At 43.1% G+C, this 16546-nt stretch overlaps 1 protein-coding gene across 1 annotated transcript in view; it reads left to right on the top strand.

Annotated features, from left to right (window-relative positions):
- Positions 1–16546, top strand: part of LOC126195606 (E3 ubiquitin-protein ligase TRIM9) — a 182329-nt gene that overhangs the window by 14283 nt on the left and 151500 nt on the right. The window contains exon 4 of the mRNA XM_049934230.1: positions 2182–2338. Coding sequence (XP_049790187.1) covers positions 2182–2338 — 157 coding nt within the window. The remainder of the gene's footprint in view (positions 1–2181; positions 2339–16546) is intronic.

Raw genomic sequence — 16546 nt, 5'->3', positions numbered from 1 at the left:
CGGCTAAAGAAGTCATCTCTATTGGCTTGACACAGCTGCAACATTTCCGATGTTACCTCGATTCAGCGGACTTTTTCAGTGGGTATTGACTGTCACGGAACACGGTGAGCTTCGACATTCATCATGTTCAAAACGTCACGCAAGATATCGAAAACAGATCCATGCATGATTTTCACTTTTGTCTCATTTGTGATTTGCTGATCTACCACCAAGGCCTCCAATTCTCTTGTGATTCTTGTTTCTTCACAGAGAGATAGTCGGCCACTTCTTTCTTCGTTATTCGAACTTTTCTGACCACATTAGAAGCGTCTGCATCACTTGACCACTGTATCATATTATGCTACAGTGTTGCTGTCCACTTTCACCAACTAAATATGAATTTTTCGTGATGAATAAATCCGCTCCAGTTATACCGGACAAAATCGTTTATTTAGATAAAGTAACCCGCGTTTCAGGATGTAAATACCATCTTCATGCACTACAAAACAGATGAGAAAGTAAGAGAGACACTATTATTAAAATTCATTTAAAAGGATTCATAAAATGTAAAAACCTTGATTGCGCATGAGAAAATCGTACCAGTCATGTAAAAAATCCACAAATTTATCGAGTAGCATACGGGATTCAGTGCAGGTGAGGCATGAAAAGGGTTTCTGGGACAAGCAGTACCACACTGGATGAATGAGGCCTACCTGAAAAAATCATGAATGTATCAATAAACACTCATTGCCAGCCTAATGTAACCTACAAACTGCTTTGAACGACCAGACTTAATAAAGTAAAATGAAGGCATAAATGCCATAGAATGCCAATCTGTAAACCTCAAAAGTAGCTTACCGAGTATGTACCCAGACCGTCGCATGTTGCAGACGTGCAGTGAGACGGGTCAGCTGACTGACACATGAACTGCAGGGAATCGCCTCAGTATACTTACGTGGTACGTTACTTCTGAGGTTCACAAATTGGCATTCTGCAGCATTCATGCCTTCTTTTTCTTTCTTAAGTCTATGCCTCATGTCTGGTCGTTCAAAGTCGGTTTGTAGGTTACATTAAGCTGGCGATGAGTATTTACCTGTTGATACATTCGTGGTTTTTCCGATTAGGCCCAGTTTACTCGTTGTGGTACCAGTTAGCTCAAAGAACCTTTTCATGCCTCACCCACACAGGATCTCTTATCCTGCTTCATAAATTTAAATTTACTGGATGTTTTACGAGTGGTACGTTTTCATACACGCAATCAAGGTTGTTGTTGTTGTGGTCTTCAGTCCTGAGACTGGTTTGATGCAGCTGTCCGTATGTAACCTGATAGTCACATTTAAATGGACCCTCTTAATGTTAATTATATGTCGTATCTCTCACGGTTTCCTTCTTTTTTCTGCAGCGCCTCAAGATGGTGTTTACATCCTGAAACCCGACCGTGTGTACGATTTTATCCTGGTAAAAAATTTGTTAAGCACAACTACAGCAGATTTATTCAACATGGAAAATTTTACCAACAGTTGTGGATGCCCTGCAAAGAGTTGATTATGTCATCATGAACTCTTGCAGCGTTTTTCCCCTCCAAATGCAGAAAACGAATTACCACGCGGTACTCAACTATATCATCGGGCACTGGGCTGTACAGTTTTGTTTTGGTTCCTCTAGCGGCGTGGACTGCAGGCATGAAACTGGAATAAAAAGGAAAACACACACAAACACACACACACACACACACACACACACACACACACACAGAGAGAGAGAGAGAGAGAGAGAGAGAGAGAGAGAGGATGCGAAAGTTTATAAATTTTTATGTCTGCGCTTCGTATTCTGACCACACCAATGAAATGTTGCCAGTGTAGCATCATCAGGCCTGGTGGTCTAGCACTCGTATCAAAGATCGTGTCTGGAAACTGTGAGGTCGCAGATCGAATCTCAGTGGCATCACGAATTTTTCTGTCTGCATTTTAGCCTAACGTTCAGCTCTCAATGATATGATAAATCGCGTGGAAAGATATGTCGTTAACATTCAACGTTAAACTGTAGGTCTCCTTACTATTGTTGGGTAACTGGCGTAGCTTAGAGACACGCAAGACATGGCACGGATGTGGCGTCCAACCGAAAGACTTGCACCAGGTCATCGAGCCACACGAAAATATTATTGTTTGAGGGATGCATTTACTTAGGTGTCTCTTTCCACAGGTGGGATCGATGCTGATCAACCGCGTGGCGAACGTGGACATCACGTGGCACAAGGACGTGGTCGCGTCGCCCCGCCTCAGCCACGAGTTCGACCTCACGCTGGACGACAAGTCTGTGCTGCGAGCCATCGAGCAACTCAACTTCATCCAGATGAAGCGTAAGTCTCCGCTGCCCACTTGCACCCAAACAGTGCGACGAGTGGCTGGCCAGTGGGACGGAGCGTCCAGTATCAGAGCATACTTAGTGAAACTTCCTGGCGGGCTTAAAACTGTACGCTGGAGTTGGATCCGAATCTGGACTCTTCTGTTTTTAGGGAAATACCCCTAACTACCGCTATGTCCAGGCACCATTACTTTCCAAACTGCACACTTGCTCTTTGGGACTAAGCTCTAATCTGTCAGGAAATTTCAGAAAAGCATTCATTCTTCTCCAGAGGCGACAATTCGTGAAGAGTATTTGAAAACCCTGAAATACTTAAGCAAGATTTCCTACGAAATTAACTTGTCACATGGCGACTTAACGATGGAGCAAGGTTTAGTTAATAAATACCAGCAATCCCCTATTAAAGAATGGAACTCTCACGGATTAAAAAGACCATAAAATGTCGGATTACTTTAAAAAACAATTAATGTGTTATATATTTAATGTTATGTATGTAAACCATCTATGAAGACGCAGAACACTAATTATATTTATTTTATTAACTCCTTGTTAGTCACCGATAATCATTTATGCATAAAGGACAAGTTTTGGAAAGGTCCTAAACCATGTTTCAAGAAGGTTAAAGGTCGTTAAGTACTATCATTAGTACTCTCGTAAAGAGCGCTTCGTTTTAAGAACGTTCCACGTATCTCAGTGTTTATGACACCATATCTCCTGAAAAATGTGTTGTACATTGATGTAATTTGGCAATTACACTGCGGTAACAAGAGTCATGAGATACTCTTAATATCGTGTTGGACCTTCTTTTGCCCCGCGTAGTGCAGCAACTCGACCTGGCATGGACTCAATAAAGCTTTGGAAGTCCTCTGCAGAAATACCGAGCCATGCTGCCCCTGTAGCCGCCCATAATTGTGAGAGTGTTGCCGGTGCAGGATTTATGCACTAACTGACTTTTCGATTATTTTCCATAAATACTAGACAGGAGTCATGTCGGCCGATCTTGTTGCCCAGATTCAGGGAGTTGTCCAGAATGTTCTTCAAAACAAATCCGAATAATTGTGGTCTGGCGACATGGCGCAATATCATCCATTAAAATTCTATTGTTGTTTAGGGACATGAAGCCCATGAATGGCTGCAAATTATCTCCAGGTAGCTGAGAATAACCATTTTGAGTCAATGATCGGTTCAGTTGGACCGGATGACACTGTCAATTCCATGTAAACATGGCCCATACCGTTATGGAGCCACCACCAGCTTGCACAGACAACTTGGACCATTCGAACCCTACCATCTGCTCTTAGCAACTGAAATCTTCACCAATTTCACCACGCCATGAACTTCCAGTTGTCTCGGATCCAACCGATATGGTGACGAACACAGGAGAGATGCTGCAGGCGGTGTGTCTGTCGTCTGCTGCCGTAGCCCATTAAACGCCATATTTCGCTGCACTGCCCTAACGGACACGTTCGTCATAGTCCCACATTGATTCTGCCATTGATTCACGCAGTGTTGCTTGTCTGTTAGCACCGACGACTCTACACGAACACTGCTGCTCTCGGTCGTTAAGTGAAGACTGTCGGCCACAGTGTTGTCAGTAGTGATAGATAACATCTGAAATGTGGTATTCTCAGTACGGTCTTGACACCGTGCATCTCGGAATATTAAATTGCCTAACGATTTCCGACATGTAATGTCCCATGCGTCTAGCGCCGACTACTATTCCGCATTAAGAGTTTGTTACTTCCCTCGTGCGACCATAATCGTATCGGACTTCTTTTCACATGAATAATCTGAGTACAAATAACAGCTCCGCCAATGCATTATTAATTGGACACTATATATCGTGGCAGTCGGCCACGGGCGTAAACAAACGAGGACTGCGGCCGTAGAGGGGGAAGAGAGGCGCGCCCCCTTCTCACAGGGCGTCGAGTCTACACCCGTGTGACACGCTTCAGTGAAAGCAGATGTGAAGCATGGTGTTAGTGAATGCCGAAACTAGGGAGAGATCTATCGTTAAAAAGTGCGTAACAGGTATCAGAAATGATATAAATTACAGACAAACACAGTTACTACAGAAAAACGATGTAATTCAATTTATACCACCTTCACATACTGCATGAAACAGTTTGAAGAATTATTTTGGCCACTTTCACCGTCACTCTCGACTGTGTCGGTACGTGAAGACTCATTACCTGCGGTGTCCGTGCGGGATCAGCCCTCCTGTCTGTATTAGTTGAATCGTAAGTGGAGTCATTACCACGTATAATAATGTCGTCAATTGCAATCACTACTAGGCCATCGCGACTCCTGCAATCATGCTCCACCTTTTGCACTTTTGTGCAGTACCCTTCCCAGTCTTTTGCAGTGACAGAATTGAATGCATTGTCCGTTACCTGTTTGAGATTGGCTGCAGAAATGCAGTCAGAGATGTTGTGCTCCCTCACGTACTGTTCAATTTTCGCCCATGCAAGTTCAACTGCGTTCAGGTCGCAGTTGTACGGCGGTAGGCGAACCACAGTCTTTTCACTCGGCTTATTCGCCTGCACAAGAGCGTACAGATCAGCCTTTGTCATGCTGTCATTGCATTTAACTTTCCTTTCTCGCAATCATTCTACCATCGCCACCCTCGGATGGTATACTGAATTTGTTGTTTTGTCCACCAGTCTACAATGATGCGACGCATTGTCCATAACAGTGACAGAATTTTGCGGAAGATTTGGAATTAACATCTCCGAAAACCACTTCTAGAAATTCTCTGAGTTCATTTAACCATGATAATCTCCTTGCGTCGATTTCGCCCAGAACTTTAGCTCCTTTCTCTTCTCTAACCAGTCTTTCGAGCCGATACTTGCCACTATCATCCTTCTGGAGGCACTTCCCACATCCAAACAACCAATAAATCTTGTGGCCTCTGCCAGTATTTGCATGTCAGATTGCTATCAATCCACGACTCATCAAGATAAAAAATATTTGTTGAGCTTTCCTGATGCTCCTCATGTGTGCAAGGACGGCCAAATTAAAATGTCACCACGTTGAAACAAGAGATTTCGATTGTTCATTATGGATTTCCACAAGAATCCCATCGACTCAAGTAAAGTTTTTAATGAGGCACTGCCCCATCTACAATTTATCTTCTCACGCAGCACTGGAAGAAGTTTTGCCACGCTAGGTACTACTTTCTATTGTGTGCAGAACTCCGCTATGGTATTCCTTTCAACTAATTTAATGAGTTCGACGACTTCTTCTTGAGTATCATTGCGTCTCTTCCTATGTGAAACAAAATAAAAATGAAGTAATTTCAACCTAGCAGTTGCCTGGTTGGAAGCATTGTCGAATATAAACAGCTTTACACTTGTACAGTACAAATTACAACGAAATCTGACGTTTTCTTTCCTGGAATATCAGGCGATTCGCCCGGATGACAGCTTGCAAACTCCCTAATCCTATCTAAAGTTCGTACACTTTTGCCGGTGTAAGTGGCAGCTATCTTACGGGCTTGAGTGATAGGGTATAGCAGCTTTCTGCGTTCAATTCCACCTCACCGCCCTCCGTCACACTATGCATAATTTTACGAGCACCACTTCGCACTAAGAATCTCCATTTCCTTTTAGTGGTCGCGGGAGTAGTACTCCAACCCTGTGATAGATCTGGAGCAGCGTCTTCACTCATTTCAAAATACGACGCGAGCAACAAGCAACGCACAACACAAAGCAAAACAAAGCGGAGAATACACGAGGCATTCGGTAATGGTTGGTAGAACTGTAAAATAGGTGGGACAGGCCCGACCTCTACCGGTAACTTCAGCAACCATAAATCAAACTACCCCACCTAAAACTCCCACGATGTAAAGTCCGAACAATACCCTGTTATCTCTTGCGTACTCGACACTACCGCCATCTGTGTAGGACTATATGCATATCGCTCCGCCATGGTTGTTGTCATCTCAGTCTACACTCAGTGCTGTATGTGGATACTGTTAGCGAATTTTGTTTGAAACGGAGTTAGTAGCAAAGAAGTCATAAATTTTATCGTCATGCCAGGAGCTGAGGTTGTACTGCATGACTACGAAAATGTATTAAGCGATAAACATTTGTCATTTTTCATTTCATTATTTTACGGGGTAGGGCGGTGCCAGCGAGAAAAAGTTTCAGAAATGTCTGCAATCACGTGTAAGGTTTGTTAAAAGTCGGTAAGCGCTCTGATTCTCAAATACTGGATGCATTCAGGATGTTTCAGAAGTGATGGTCAATAATTCACACATGGAAAGTACAGGCCAAAAGTAATTAAAAAGCTCCAATAAACATGGGACCACAAATCAACCGTTGTCGAAATACAACACATTTTCTGTTGCGCTTCATCAGTGTCTAGGAACTATGGCATCTGTAAACGTTGAAGCAGGTGTTCGAAATGTTCATGCCTCTGAATGTCTGTATGGAACACTGTAATCGTCTCTGAAATGAGTTGCGAATCCTCTCAGGCAGTCCTGGGGAATTCTGTAAATGCTTCAAGGCGGCTTCAATTCGCAAATGTAATTCCTCACGAGAGTTGACCTCGGTAGCGTAGACCAGTCTTTTGACATGACTCCACACACTGAAATCCGTGAGATTTAAATCCGGAGAACTTGGAGGCCATGGCACAGGCCCTCCTCTATCTATCCAATGTCGACCATACGTCCGAGTTAGCAGCCGGCACACTCGTAAATGAAACTGTGCTGGAGCTCCGTCATGCATGAACCACATTTTCATGTATTGGTTCAGTAGGACGTCATCATGTAAATCTGGAAGTAGAGTCCGCAGAAACCGCATGTACTGCTGTCCGGTTAGTATGAAGTGGGGTCCAATTATGCAGTGTCCGAGCAGTCCTGTCCAGACGTTCAACGAATAACACTGCTGATGTCGTGATACGTGTGTTACATTAGGATTGACATCGGCGCAGATGTGCAGTTATGGTTGATAATAATACCGTCACGGGTATATCCAACCTCATCCGTTAACAGAATACTGCTTACAAACAGGCGATTCAGGCTACACTGTTGTTGCACCCATTGGCAGAAATTGTCTCCAGAAGGAAAGTCTGCATTGTTGAGAACTTGATCTCACTGGAGGTGATAAGGAGAGAGTACTTGCCGATGTAAAACCCGCCACACACTGCGGTGGCTCAGGACACGCTCCTCCTTGTTGAAGTAGTCGGTCGTTCGAGTACAATGCGTAACGCCCTTTGTTAATGGATCTGGGTCGACCTTCTCGTACGTGGAGTGGGAAACTCCCGGCTTCTCTAAGGCGCTCATGTAACTGGCTAAATGTACGCCTGTCGGGCTGCCTGCAGAGAGGAAAAGCTTCTCCATACTATCGTGCAGCCTCAAGGGCACTGCCATTAGCTTTACCATACATTAAGTGCATGTCAGCGTACTCTTCATTGGTCCATGGTGCCTTCACATTCGGAACTGATTGTGAGGCTGGTACGGCACAGTGCACGGAGGGGGAAAGGGAAGTAGTTGCGCGTGCTTAAACAAACAGAATGTCTATCCCAAACCATGAGATACCAACGTAAATATCGCGGTATCCGGAGGTGTTTACAGTTGGTTCCCAACTCGAATTAATGCGCTACCTTGGCAACGGTTGATCTGCGGACCAACGTGTATTGGAACGTGTATTTTTGGCCTGTATTTTCCATGTGTTGATTATTGACCATCTCTTCCGAAACATCCTGTATAGTATGGGTCATTTGCGTACCGTCAATTATGATGCCTCAAGGCATGTACACAGTTTGTAACTTTAATTTCTAACTTTAATACTTGACTGTATGTTGAATATTTAACGTCAGATTGCAGCTCTGAATAATCAGGTTATGACAGCATTTTAAATATTTAAATTCGGTCAATAATTATGTGAAATACTGAAAATCAAATGTTTGTAATATTCTACAGGCTATAGTTTGGCAATAGGGTACGAAGCGTTTACTTTTTTGTGGCTGTAACGTACAGTGACGGAAGCAGCTTGCGGACACATGTGTGATACTATACTTACTATGTTTCATTTAAGTGCACAGATTTTGTTAAGGCTGTAGTTGTTTAACTGTTGGACAACACTCTTTTCTTTTCACGTGTTCGTTGCAGCGCTTCGTTCAAAACTTTATTCCACGCGGCACCGACCTCAGTACGTCTGCGTGCAAAAAATTACGTGAAACAGAAATGGTATAATAAGCCGCTTCTGGTGATGCGAAATTTACGTGCAGCATCCACAGTATGTATACAAGATAATGGCGGGGCTTCACAAGTTCGTGTAATTTCTTTCTTCGCTCCAGCTGTGTCAGTAGCATCTGCCCAAGATTGTCTCTCTAGTTATAATCACAGTTAGCAGCGTATGCAGAGTGTGTTTCATGGCGCACACGCACACGGTAATCACATTCCCACCAGACACAGTGGGGCGTATCCTCTGTGGCGACGTGCTCTGCATTTTATTCGGTCACAGTGTCTCCGAAGGCGGCTGAGTCTCACTGCTACGAATACACTCTGGTCAACGTCTACGCCAAGCGTTCGAATGCTTCGTACTGGAGGCGTACAGAAATCGAAAAACGTGGGTTTCCTATCTGCAGCATGTTCACTCAAAGCCTGTCGTCAGTTTTTCTTAGAACGAACTTTCACATTTATAAAACGAGGTAATTCAGCAGTCAAGAGCTGCTGATCAATAATAGTTAATTCACAACCTGTTTCGGCCCTCAAATCATTTTCGCGTTATACGTAAGATACTAAAACTGTCAAATACCGTAAAAGTCATCCAAAATTAACTGTAAATTTCGTTACTTACTACAATCAGGGTCCACTTTTTAGTGTGGCTCTTTTTCACATGAACTAATGAGTGCTATCGATAGGTAACATAGATATTCAGAAGGCTTATGACACCATAGCTCACGGGCGGCTTCTAATCAAACTTCGTATGGGGTATCACCGCAGCCGCCAGTCTGGATTCACCATTTCCTGCCAGAAAGGTCAGTAGTTCGTAGAAATTACTGGAAGTCGTCCAGTGAAAGAGAAGCGGTACCTGATATTCTCTAGGGAAGTGTTGTAATCTTTCTGCTTAACATATACGAGGCCTGTTCAGAAAGTAAGCTCCGATTGATTGCCAAATTGAAACCACAGTGAACATCAGAAATGTTTTACTTGTAACAATTAGCTACACCTTTCAGCTACTTCTCTACGTAGTCGCCGTTCTGACTTAGACTTTTGTCATAGCGTTGTACCAACTTTTCAATAGCCTCATCATAGAAGGCAGCCGCCAGTGCTTTCCGCCAATTCTCCACGCTGGCCTACACCTCGTTGTCTGTGTCAAAATGTTGTCGTCAAAGACAGCGGTTCATGTGACCAGAGATGAAACTCAGGGTGAGACAATTGCGGACTGTATTGTGGGTAATCTAACATTTCCATTTGCAAACGATGCAGGAGCATCTTCATTGCCCCTGCAGAATGCGGCTGAGAATTGTCTTGAAGACGAAACAGCACGACAGTTATGTAATGTTAGCTGCATAGCTTCAGGCGAAATTTCTCACCAGGCCCTCGTACTTGGCGGCAGACACTATTTTCTAGACATCTTTACGCACTCACTGCGAGCTCAGAAATGAGAAGAGCGACGTGATGCTAACTGGGGTTATACTAGAGACACTACCCAACACATCTGTGCAAAGCTTTATCGGATTTTCATAGTCGTTTCCATTTCGCGACCGATCGGAGCTTACTTTATGAACGCCCCTCGTATAAACGGCCGAGCGAGTTGGCGAAGTGGCTAGGACATTGGACTCGCATTCGGGAGGAGGACGGTTCCATCCCGCGTCCGGTCATCCTGATTTACGTTTTCCGTGACTTCCCTAAATCGCTTCAGGAAAATGCTGGGATGGTTCCTTTCAAAGGGCACAGCCGACTTCCTTCTCTGATCCGGTGGGATCGATGATCTCGATGTTTGGTCCCTTCCCATGAACCAACAAACCAACAATACATAAACTACTAAGGAGACAGTGTAAACAACCTTCTTAGATTTTCTGTATGTGATGCTGCCATTTACCGTCTAGTAATGTCATCAGAAGATTTACAGATCGGTCCATTCTGCAGTTACAGATCGTTCTGACTACTCGCCCTTTTTATCAGAGAGAGAATACTACCAATTAAATATGAAGTATGCGTTAAGATTTTTGTAGAAAATTTAATATAATGTGAAGCACTGTTTAAGCCACGCGGTTATCGTAATGAGAGAAGTGATGTTCAGTCAGTGTTTCGATAATGTTTATGTTCGCATCCTTTCCCGCCAAACTAGTTTCATTACGTTACCTATAACCTTTATTTAAATCCGAAAGACACGAACCATGTGCGGTAAGGAGACGATCAAAATTCTGCTTCCCATTGTTTTTCTCCTCTGTTATTTCCGTCTTATAAAACTGAAGTCTGTTAGTACGAGGATGCAGAGAAACGAGGTGAATTTACAATCGTTCTGATATCTGTGTTGCCAGAGTTTGGTGTTTCGTGCAGACGGTGCTCCATCATGAGTCTTTTGTTCTAGCCGGAGACTCCCACTCGGCATGTAATGGTGCGCGGTAATCTACGATCCGTATTGTGCTCGTGTCTTCACGGACAGCTGCGTCCGTATCTCTTCATCTACGTGCACCCACGGCCACCGAAATGCATATCAGCAAAGTAATATGTGTCGCTGATGGTATCTGGGTCTCACGTCCTTTCTGCTGCTAGCCTGAACAGAGATGGGTGAAACCACAATCGTGAACATATCAACGACCTGTATTGTGTGGCGGAGCAGGTGTGAGAACCTATGGAAGAGTCAATGGAGAGACTTACGACTGCTTTAACTCGTAAGAATAAATTCACAAATTGCGATTGTAGTTCCGGATCAGCTGTAGAATATTTCAGAACAAACGAAAATTTGAGCTGGACCGGAACAGGAATCAGGATTTTCCGCTTGTTGGGAGCGGTCAACTCCGGCTATCCTAGCAAATCTCCAAATATCCTCGTCATTGTCTTGCTGTGGCATGAGAAATTGCAGTACACTGTCTGATATACTGCGTCGACAGTTAACAGCCGCTTTTAATTATGAAAAACCCATAAACTGCGGTTGTGGTTCCGCATCAGCTGCAGAATATTTCAGAACAAATGAAATTTGTTGGCGACTAGGACTGGAACCAGTATTTCCTGCTTGTCGCGAGCGGTCGCCATAACCATTTCGGCTATCAGTAGCGGCCCTGATCTTCATTTACCCTGGTGCCTACACTCCCTTGTGCTTGCTCTACAGTACCAGGTTTCCCACAATGACGACACACTGTCTTCTCTCGTCATTGCCTTGCTATGGCATGAAATACTGCAGTGCAGTGTCTGAGAAACTGCGTTGACTATCAACAGCCACATTCAATTAAGAATGATGCGGCACCATAATTGCAATTTACGAGCTCATTCTTAGTTGAAAGAGGCTGTTGATCATGAACGCAGTGTCTCGGACAATGCGCTGCTGTATTTCACGCCATAGCAAGGCAATAACGCGAGAAAACTGTCTTACCCTGTCCGGGAATCAAGGTAATATGGTGCAAGCGCAAGGAAGAGTAGACACCAGGACAAATGAAGATTTTGGCCGCTCCTGGAAGCGTACTCGGATAGCCGAAGTGGTATTGAACGGATGCCATATGACGTCCACCCAGACCAAACGCAACGAACAATATCGAACAAAATAAAAAGAAAGTTGTTAAGGCTGCCGCTAGCGAAGTGGGAAATTGGGGTTCGAGTCCCAGTCCGGCATAAATTTTCATTTGTTCTGAAATATCTATAGCTGATGCGGAAAGGTAATCGCATTTTGTGAGTTCATCGTTGATCGTCAATGCAATGTCTCAAGGTGCTAGACTGCAGAATTTAACTCGCTATTGACACCTACGGGATAATCTTGACCTGGTGCCACGTGTCGTTTTCACGGTGATAGGAAGGACTTCCCCGACAGACTGTCCACATTCGGGGTTTCTTTGGTTTCCCTGAGTTTTGAAATATATTCCGTGTTGCAACATTATGAAGTAACATGAAGAGAAAGATATTTTGACATATAGCCAACATGGACTCAGAAAATATCATTCTTCTGAAATACAACTGGCACTTCATTCATACGAAGTAATGAGTGCCATCGACAGGGCGTTCCAGATTTCTAGATTTTTAGAATCCTTTTGACACCTTGCCTCCCAAGCGATGTGTAATCATATTGAGAGCCTATGGAATATTGTTTCAGCTGTTCGACTGGATCCGTAATTTCCTGTCGGAAAGGTCACAGTCCATAGTAAGTAACGGGAAGTCGTCTAGTGAAACAGAAGTGGTGTCTGAGCGTCCCCACGGATTTTACAGGCCCCCTGCTGTTCTTAACATACATATAAACCGGCCGAAATGGCCAAGCGGTTCTAGGCGCTACAGTCTGGAACCGCACGACCGCTATGGTCGCAGGTTCGAATCTTGCCTCGGGCATGGATGTGTGTGATGTCCTAGGTTAGTTAGGTTTAAGTAGTTCTGAGTTCTAGGGGACTGATGACCACAGATATTAAGTCTCATAGTGCTCAGAGCCATTTTTTTTCTAGGGGACTGATGACCAAAGAACTTAAGTGACCTTAGTGCTCAGCGCCATTTGAACCATACATATAAATAAATGAATTAGGAGGCAATCTGAGCGACGCCCTTAAATGTTTGCAGATGACGATTTTATTTACCACCAAGTTAAGTCATCAGCAGATCGAAACAAATTGCAAATGATTTAAAACAAGACATCTGCATGGTGCAAAAAGTGGTGATTGACACCAAAAAATGAAAAGTGTGAGGTTCTCCACAAGAGGGCTACAAAATTCAGGTAAATTTCGGTACACGATAAATAACAGATTTAAAGGGGGCAGATTCAACTATATATCTAGGGAATACAGTTACGAACAACCTAAACTTGAACTATCACATGGAAAATGTTGTGGACAAGGGAAACGAAATATTGCATTTTACTGGCAGTATATGTGGAAGATTAAACAAATCCAGTTAATAGCATGTCTACACACACTTGTTCGTTCTCTTCTGGAGTATTCTGTGTGGTATGGGATCATTACCAAACAGGGTTGACGAAGGACATTGAAAAAGTTCAAAAAAGATCAGCGCGCTTTGTATTATCATGAAATAAGAGTTATGTTAAGCGAAATGGGGTGTCTGTCATTAAAACAAAGGCGTTTTTAACTGTCGTAAGATGTTTTCACGAAATTTCAATCGGCAACTTTCTCCTTCGCATGCGTAAATATCTTGCTGGCTACCGCCAACTTGGGGAGAAATATATTTCTTTTATTTCAGTCTATGAGCACAATTTTTTTTTTGTCAGGCAGGTTTCGGTCATCGCTAACCATCTTCAGATCTGCTTGAAACATGTGCTAATATAATATAATGAGAGTAAAAAAATAAAAAAAATCGGCTAAGCGGTGTCGAAGATAATTAAAAATATGGTGCGCAATAGGTTGCAGTGATGGCATAGTCATTATGTGAACGGCGGTAGTGTTTATAACAACATCATTTACTATATTAAATTTTGCTATAGGAAAGGAATAAAGCGCAGAAGGGTGTTAAATATTGCTTTTGGTGTGTCTACCTGGGTTTTATGAGCGTTATAAGAGTTTTGTACAATCCCATGAAGACGTTGAAGATGATGTGAGCCCTGATCGCCCCAGCACATTATTAACCATTGAAATCATCGAAAAAGTGAAATAAATGGTCATGAGCGCTCACCGTATCACAATAAGAGTTAATGGTGGCACATAATTGGCTCATGCTGAGAAATTATTTTCTCGGATGTTTTGGGTATGAAACGTCTGACAGCAAAACTTATTCTAAAGTTATTAAATACCTAACAAAACGTGCCAGAATCAAAGTTGCTCAGAATTCGATAGATGAAACAAACAAAGATGCAGAACTACTGAAATGTGTATAATAGGCGATGAAACATGGGTTTACGAATACGACCTTGAAACTAAGGGTCAATCGTCCTGATGGAAGAATTCTGGATTGTCAAGTCGTAAAACCGCCCGACAAGAGCGGTCAAATGTGAAGGTAAAATGTAAATGTCGTGTGACTAGGGCCTCCCGTCTGGTAGACCGTTCGCCGGGTACACCACTTTCGATTTGACGCCACTTCAGCTAATTGCGCGTCGATGGGGATGAAATGATGATGATTAGGACAACACAACACCCAGTCCCTGAGCAGTGAAAATCTCCGACCCAGCCGGGAATCGAACCCGGGCCCTTAGGATTGACATTCTGTCGCGCTGCCCACTTGTTTTTTTTTTCATTTTGTTCTATGTTGTTCGTTGTATTTGTTCGGGGCGGACGTACGATGACACCCGTTCAGGTTCTTTGTTGATCCGTTCACTCAGTTTTTTTTTTTTTTTTTTTTTTTTTTTTTATTACAGAGGGTAGCTAACACTCTGACCGAACACGCTGAGCTACCGTGCCGGCACCACTCAGCTACCGGGGGCGGACAATGTGAAGGTTATACTCACTAGGTTCTCGATTTTAACGACGTAGTACACTTTGAGTTCTTGCCAAAAAATCAGTCCGTAAGGAATACTACGTAACATTCAAGTACCTAGAAACTGTATCGAAGCAATTCATGGTTCTTTTACCACGATAATGCACCTGTCCACATTTCTTTGCCTGATCGCGAAATTTTAATCAGAAACAGTACTGTTGTCCCAGTCTCCATGTTCAACAGACATGGGCCTGTGCGACATTCTTCTGTTCTTAAAAATGAAGAAAACCTTAAAGGACCGCCGTTCAAAAGTGAGAATGAGATTAAAAACACATAGCTGAGAGCTAAAAACAGTCTACTCAAAGATCGAAGTCCAAAAGCGTTTCAGGGAATGGGAAAAAGTGCAGACATAAGTATGTAATACATCGATGGTAGGCAATGAAAACGTCGTACCTCCATTTTGATAAATTTTACAGGAGAAGCAAAGACCTTTCTTAAAAAAATATACAAAGTGAAATAGATAAATTTGCTACATTAGCAGCAATATAGTGGAAGCCTAGTGATTTAATCATTAGAGAAATCTTTGAACTTTAAAATCTCCCTTTGATAATGGAGTTACTGGTTACTGGAAATACGAGGTTTTGCCAGACGAGGTCTTCATGGCCTACCATCGATATAGTGTGATAGGGGTGTAAGTGCAGATATAGTGATCATTGGTACCTTAGTATGTACCCACTTCGGTGTGTTAGTTATTTCCTCCGTGCGACTAACAGTCTTCCCGCAGGCGCTTTACATAATTTGGTATCTGATCTTTTCTACACGGTCGTAACTGCAGCACTAAGTGGATTATGTCTATCAGTGTAGACTAACCATTGCTTCCACGCATATGCACTTCAACATCTGACCTGCTGCCCAGGGAAAAATAAGCGTTAATGCTTTGCTCTTACATGTACTTGGAGGTAGTAACCAACTTAAAAAATTCTGCACCTAATAGCTATAATTATTAGTCTAAAAGTGAAATAAGAACTGATGTGTGGTTCAGTACGCTGTCCTCAGTCACTACTAAAAATATCTACACTTATACCGCAAATACCATGTATAATGGGGACTATTCTGAAAGGGACAGCGTTGATTTAGACGAATAAATAAAATTATTTGAAAAAATCCAAATTTCTATATTTTTTGTACACGGCTCGTACAGAATACCTAACTTACTTGTGGAACTGAATGCCACTTCCTGTCGTCCATCGATTACTGCATCGGGAGGCAACTCTACTTCTAACAATTTTTGTCCAAAGATGCACACATTCAATACAAAGTCGTGAGGAGTGGAACGAAAATTAATTCTGAAGACTCCTCGCTAACATGGCGGCTCCAGAAAAGGCCGTCACAGTTTTCTAGGCAAAAAGTCTTTTGAATAGTCTGTCCAGTGTAGTACTGAGCTCACTTACAGACCACTGATAGTGATCCACATGCAGTGAGCAAATACATATCCCAGGCCAGAGATAGCAGAAACATATACATTGACATCAGAACAGTCCAACAATGTCTTAGTTTCTCTACACGCCGCTTCCCGCTTGTCATCACTCCTACAGCAGACACTCTCTCTCCGCCCAAAACGCGCGCGCTCATACACACACGCACATACACACAGACACACACACACACACACACACACACACACACACATCT

This window comes from Schistocerca nitens, chromosome 7 (genome assembly GCF_023898315.1).
Source record: "Schistocerca nitens isolate TAMUIC-IGC-003100 chromosome 7, iqSchNite1.1, whole genome shotgun sequence".
In the NCBI taxonomy this organism is placed as follows: domain Eukaryota; kingdom Metazoa; phylum Arthropoda; class Insecta; order Orthoptera; family Acrididae; genus Schistocerca; species Schistocerca nitens.
This window is presented reverse-complemented; position numbering and strand designations above follow the sequence as displayed.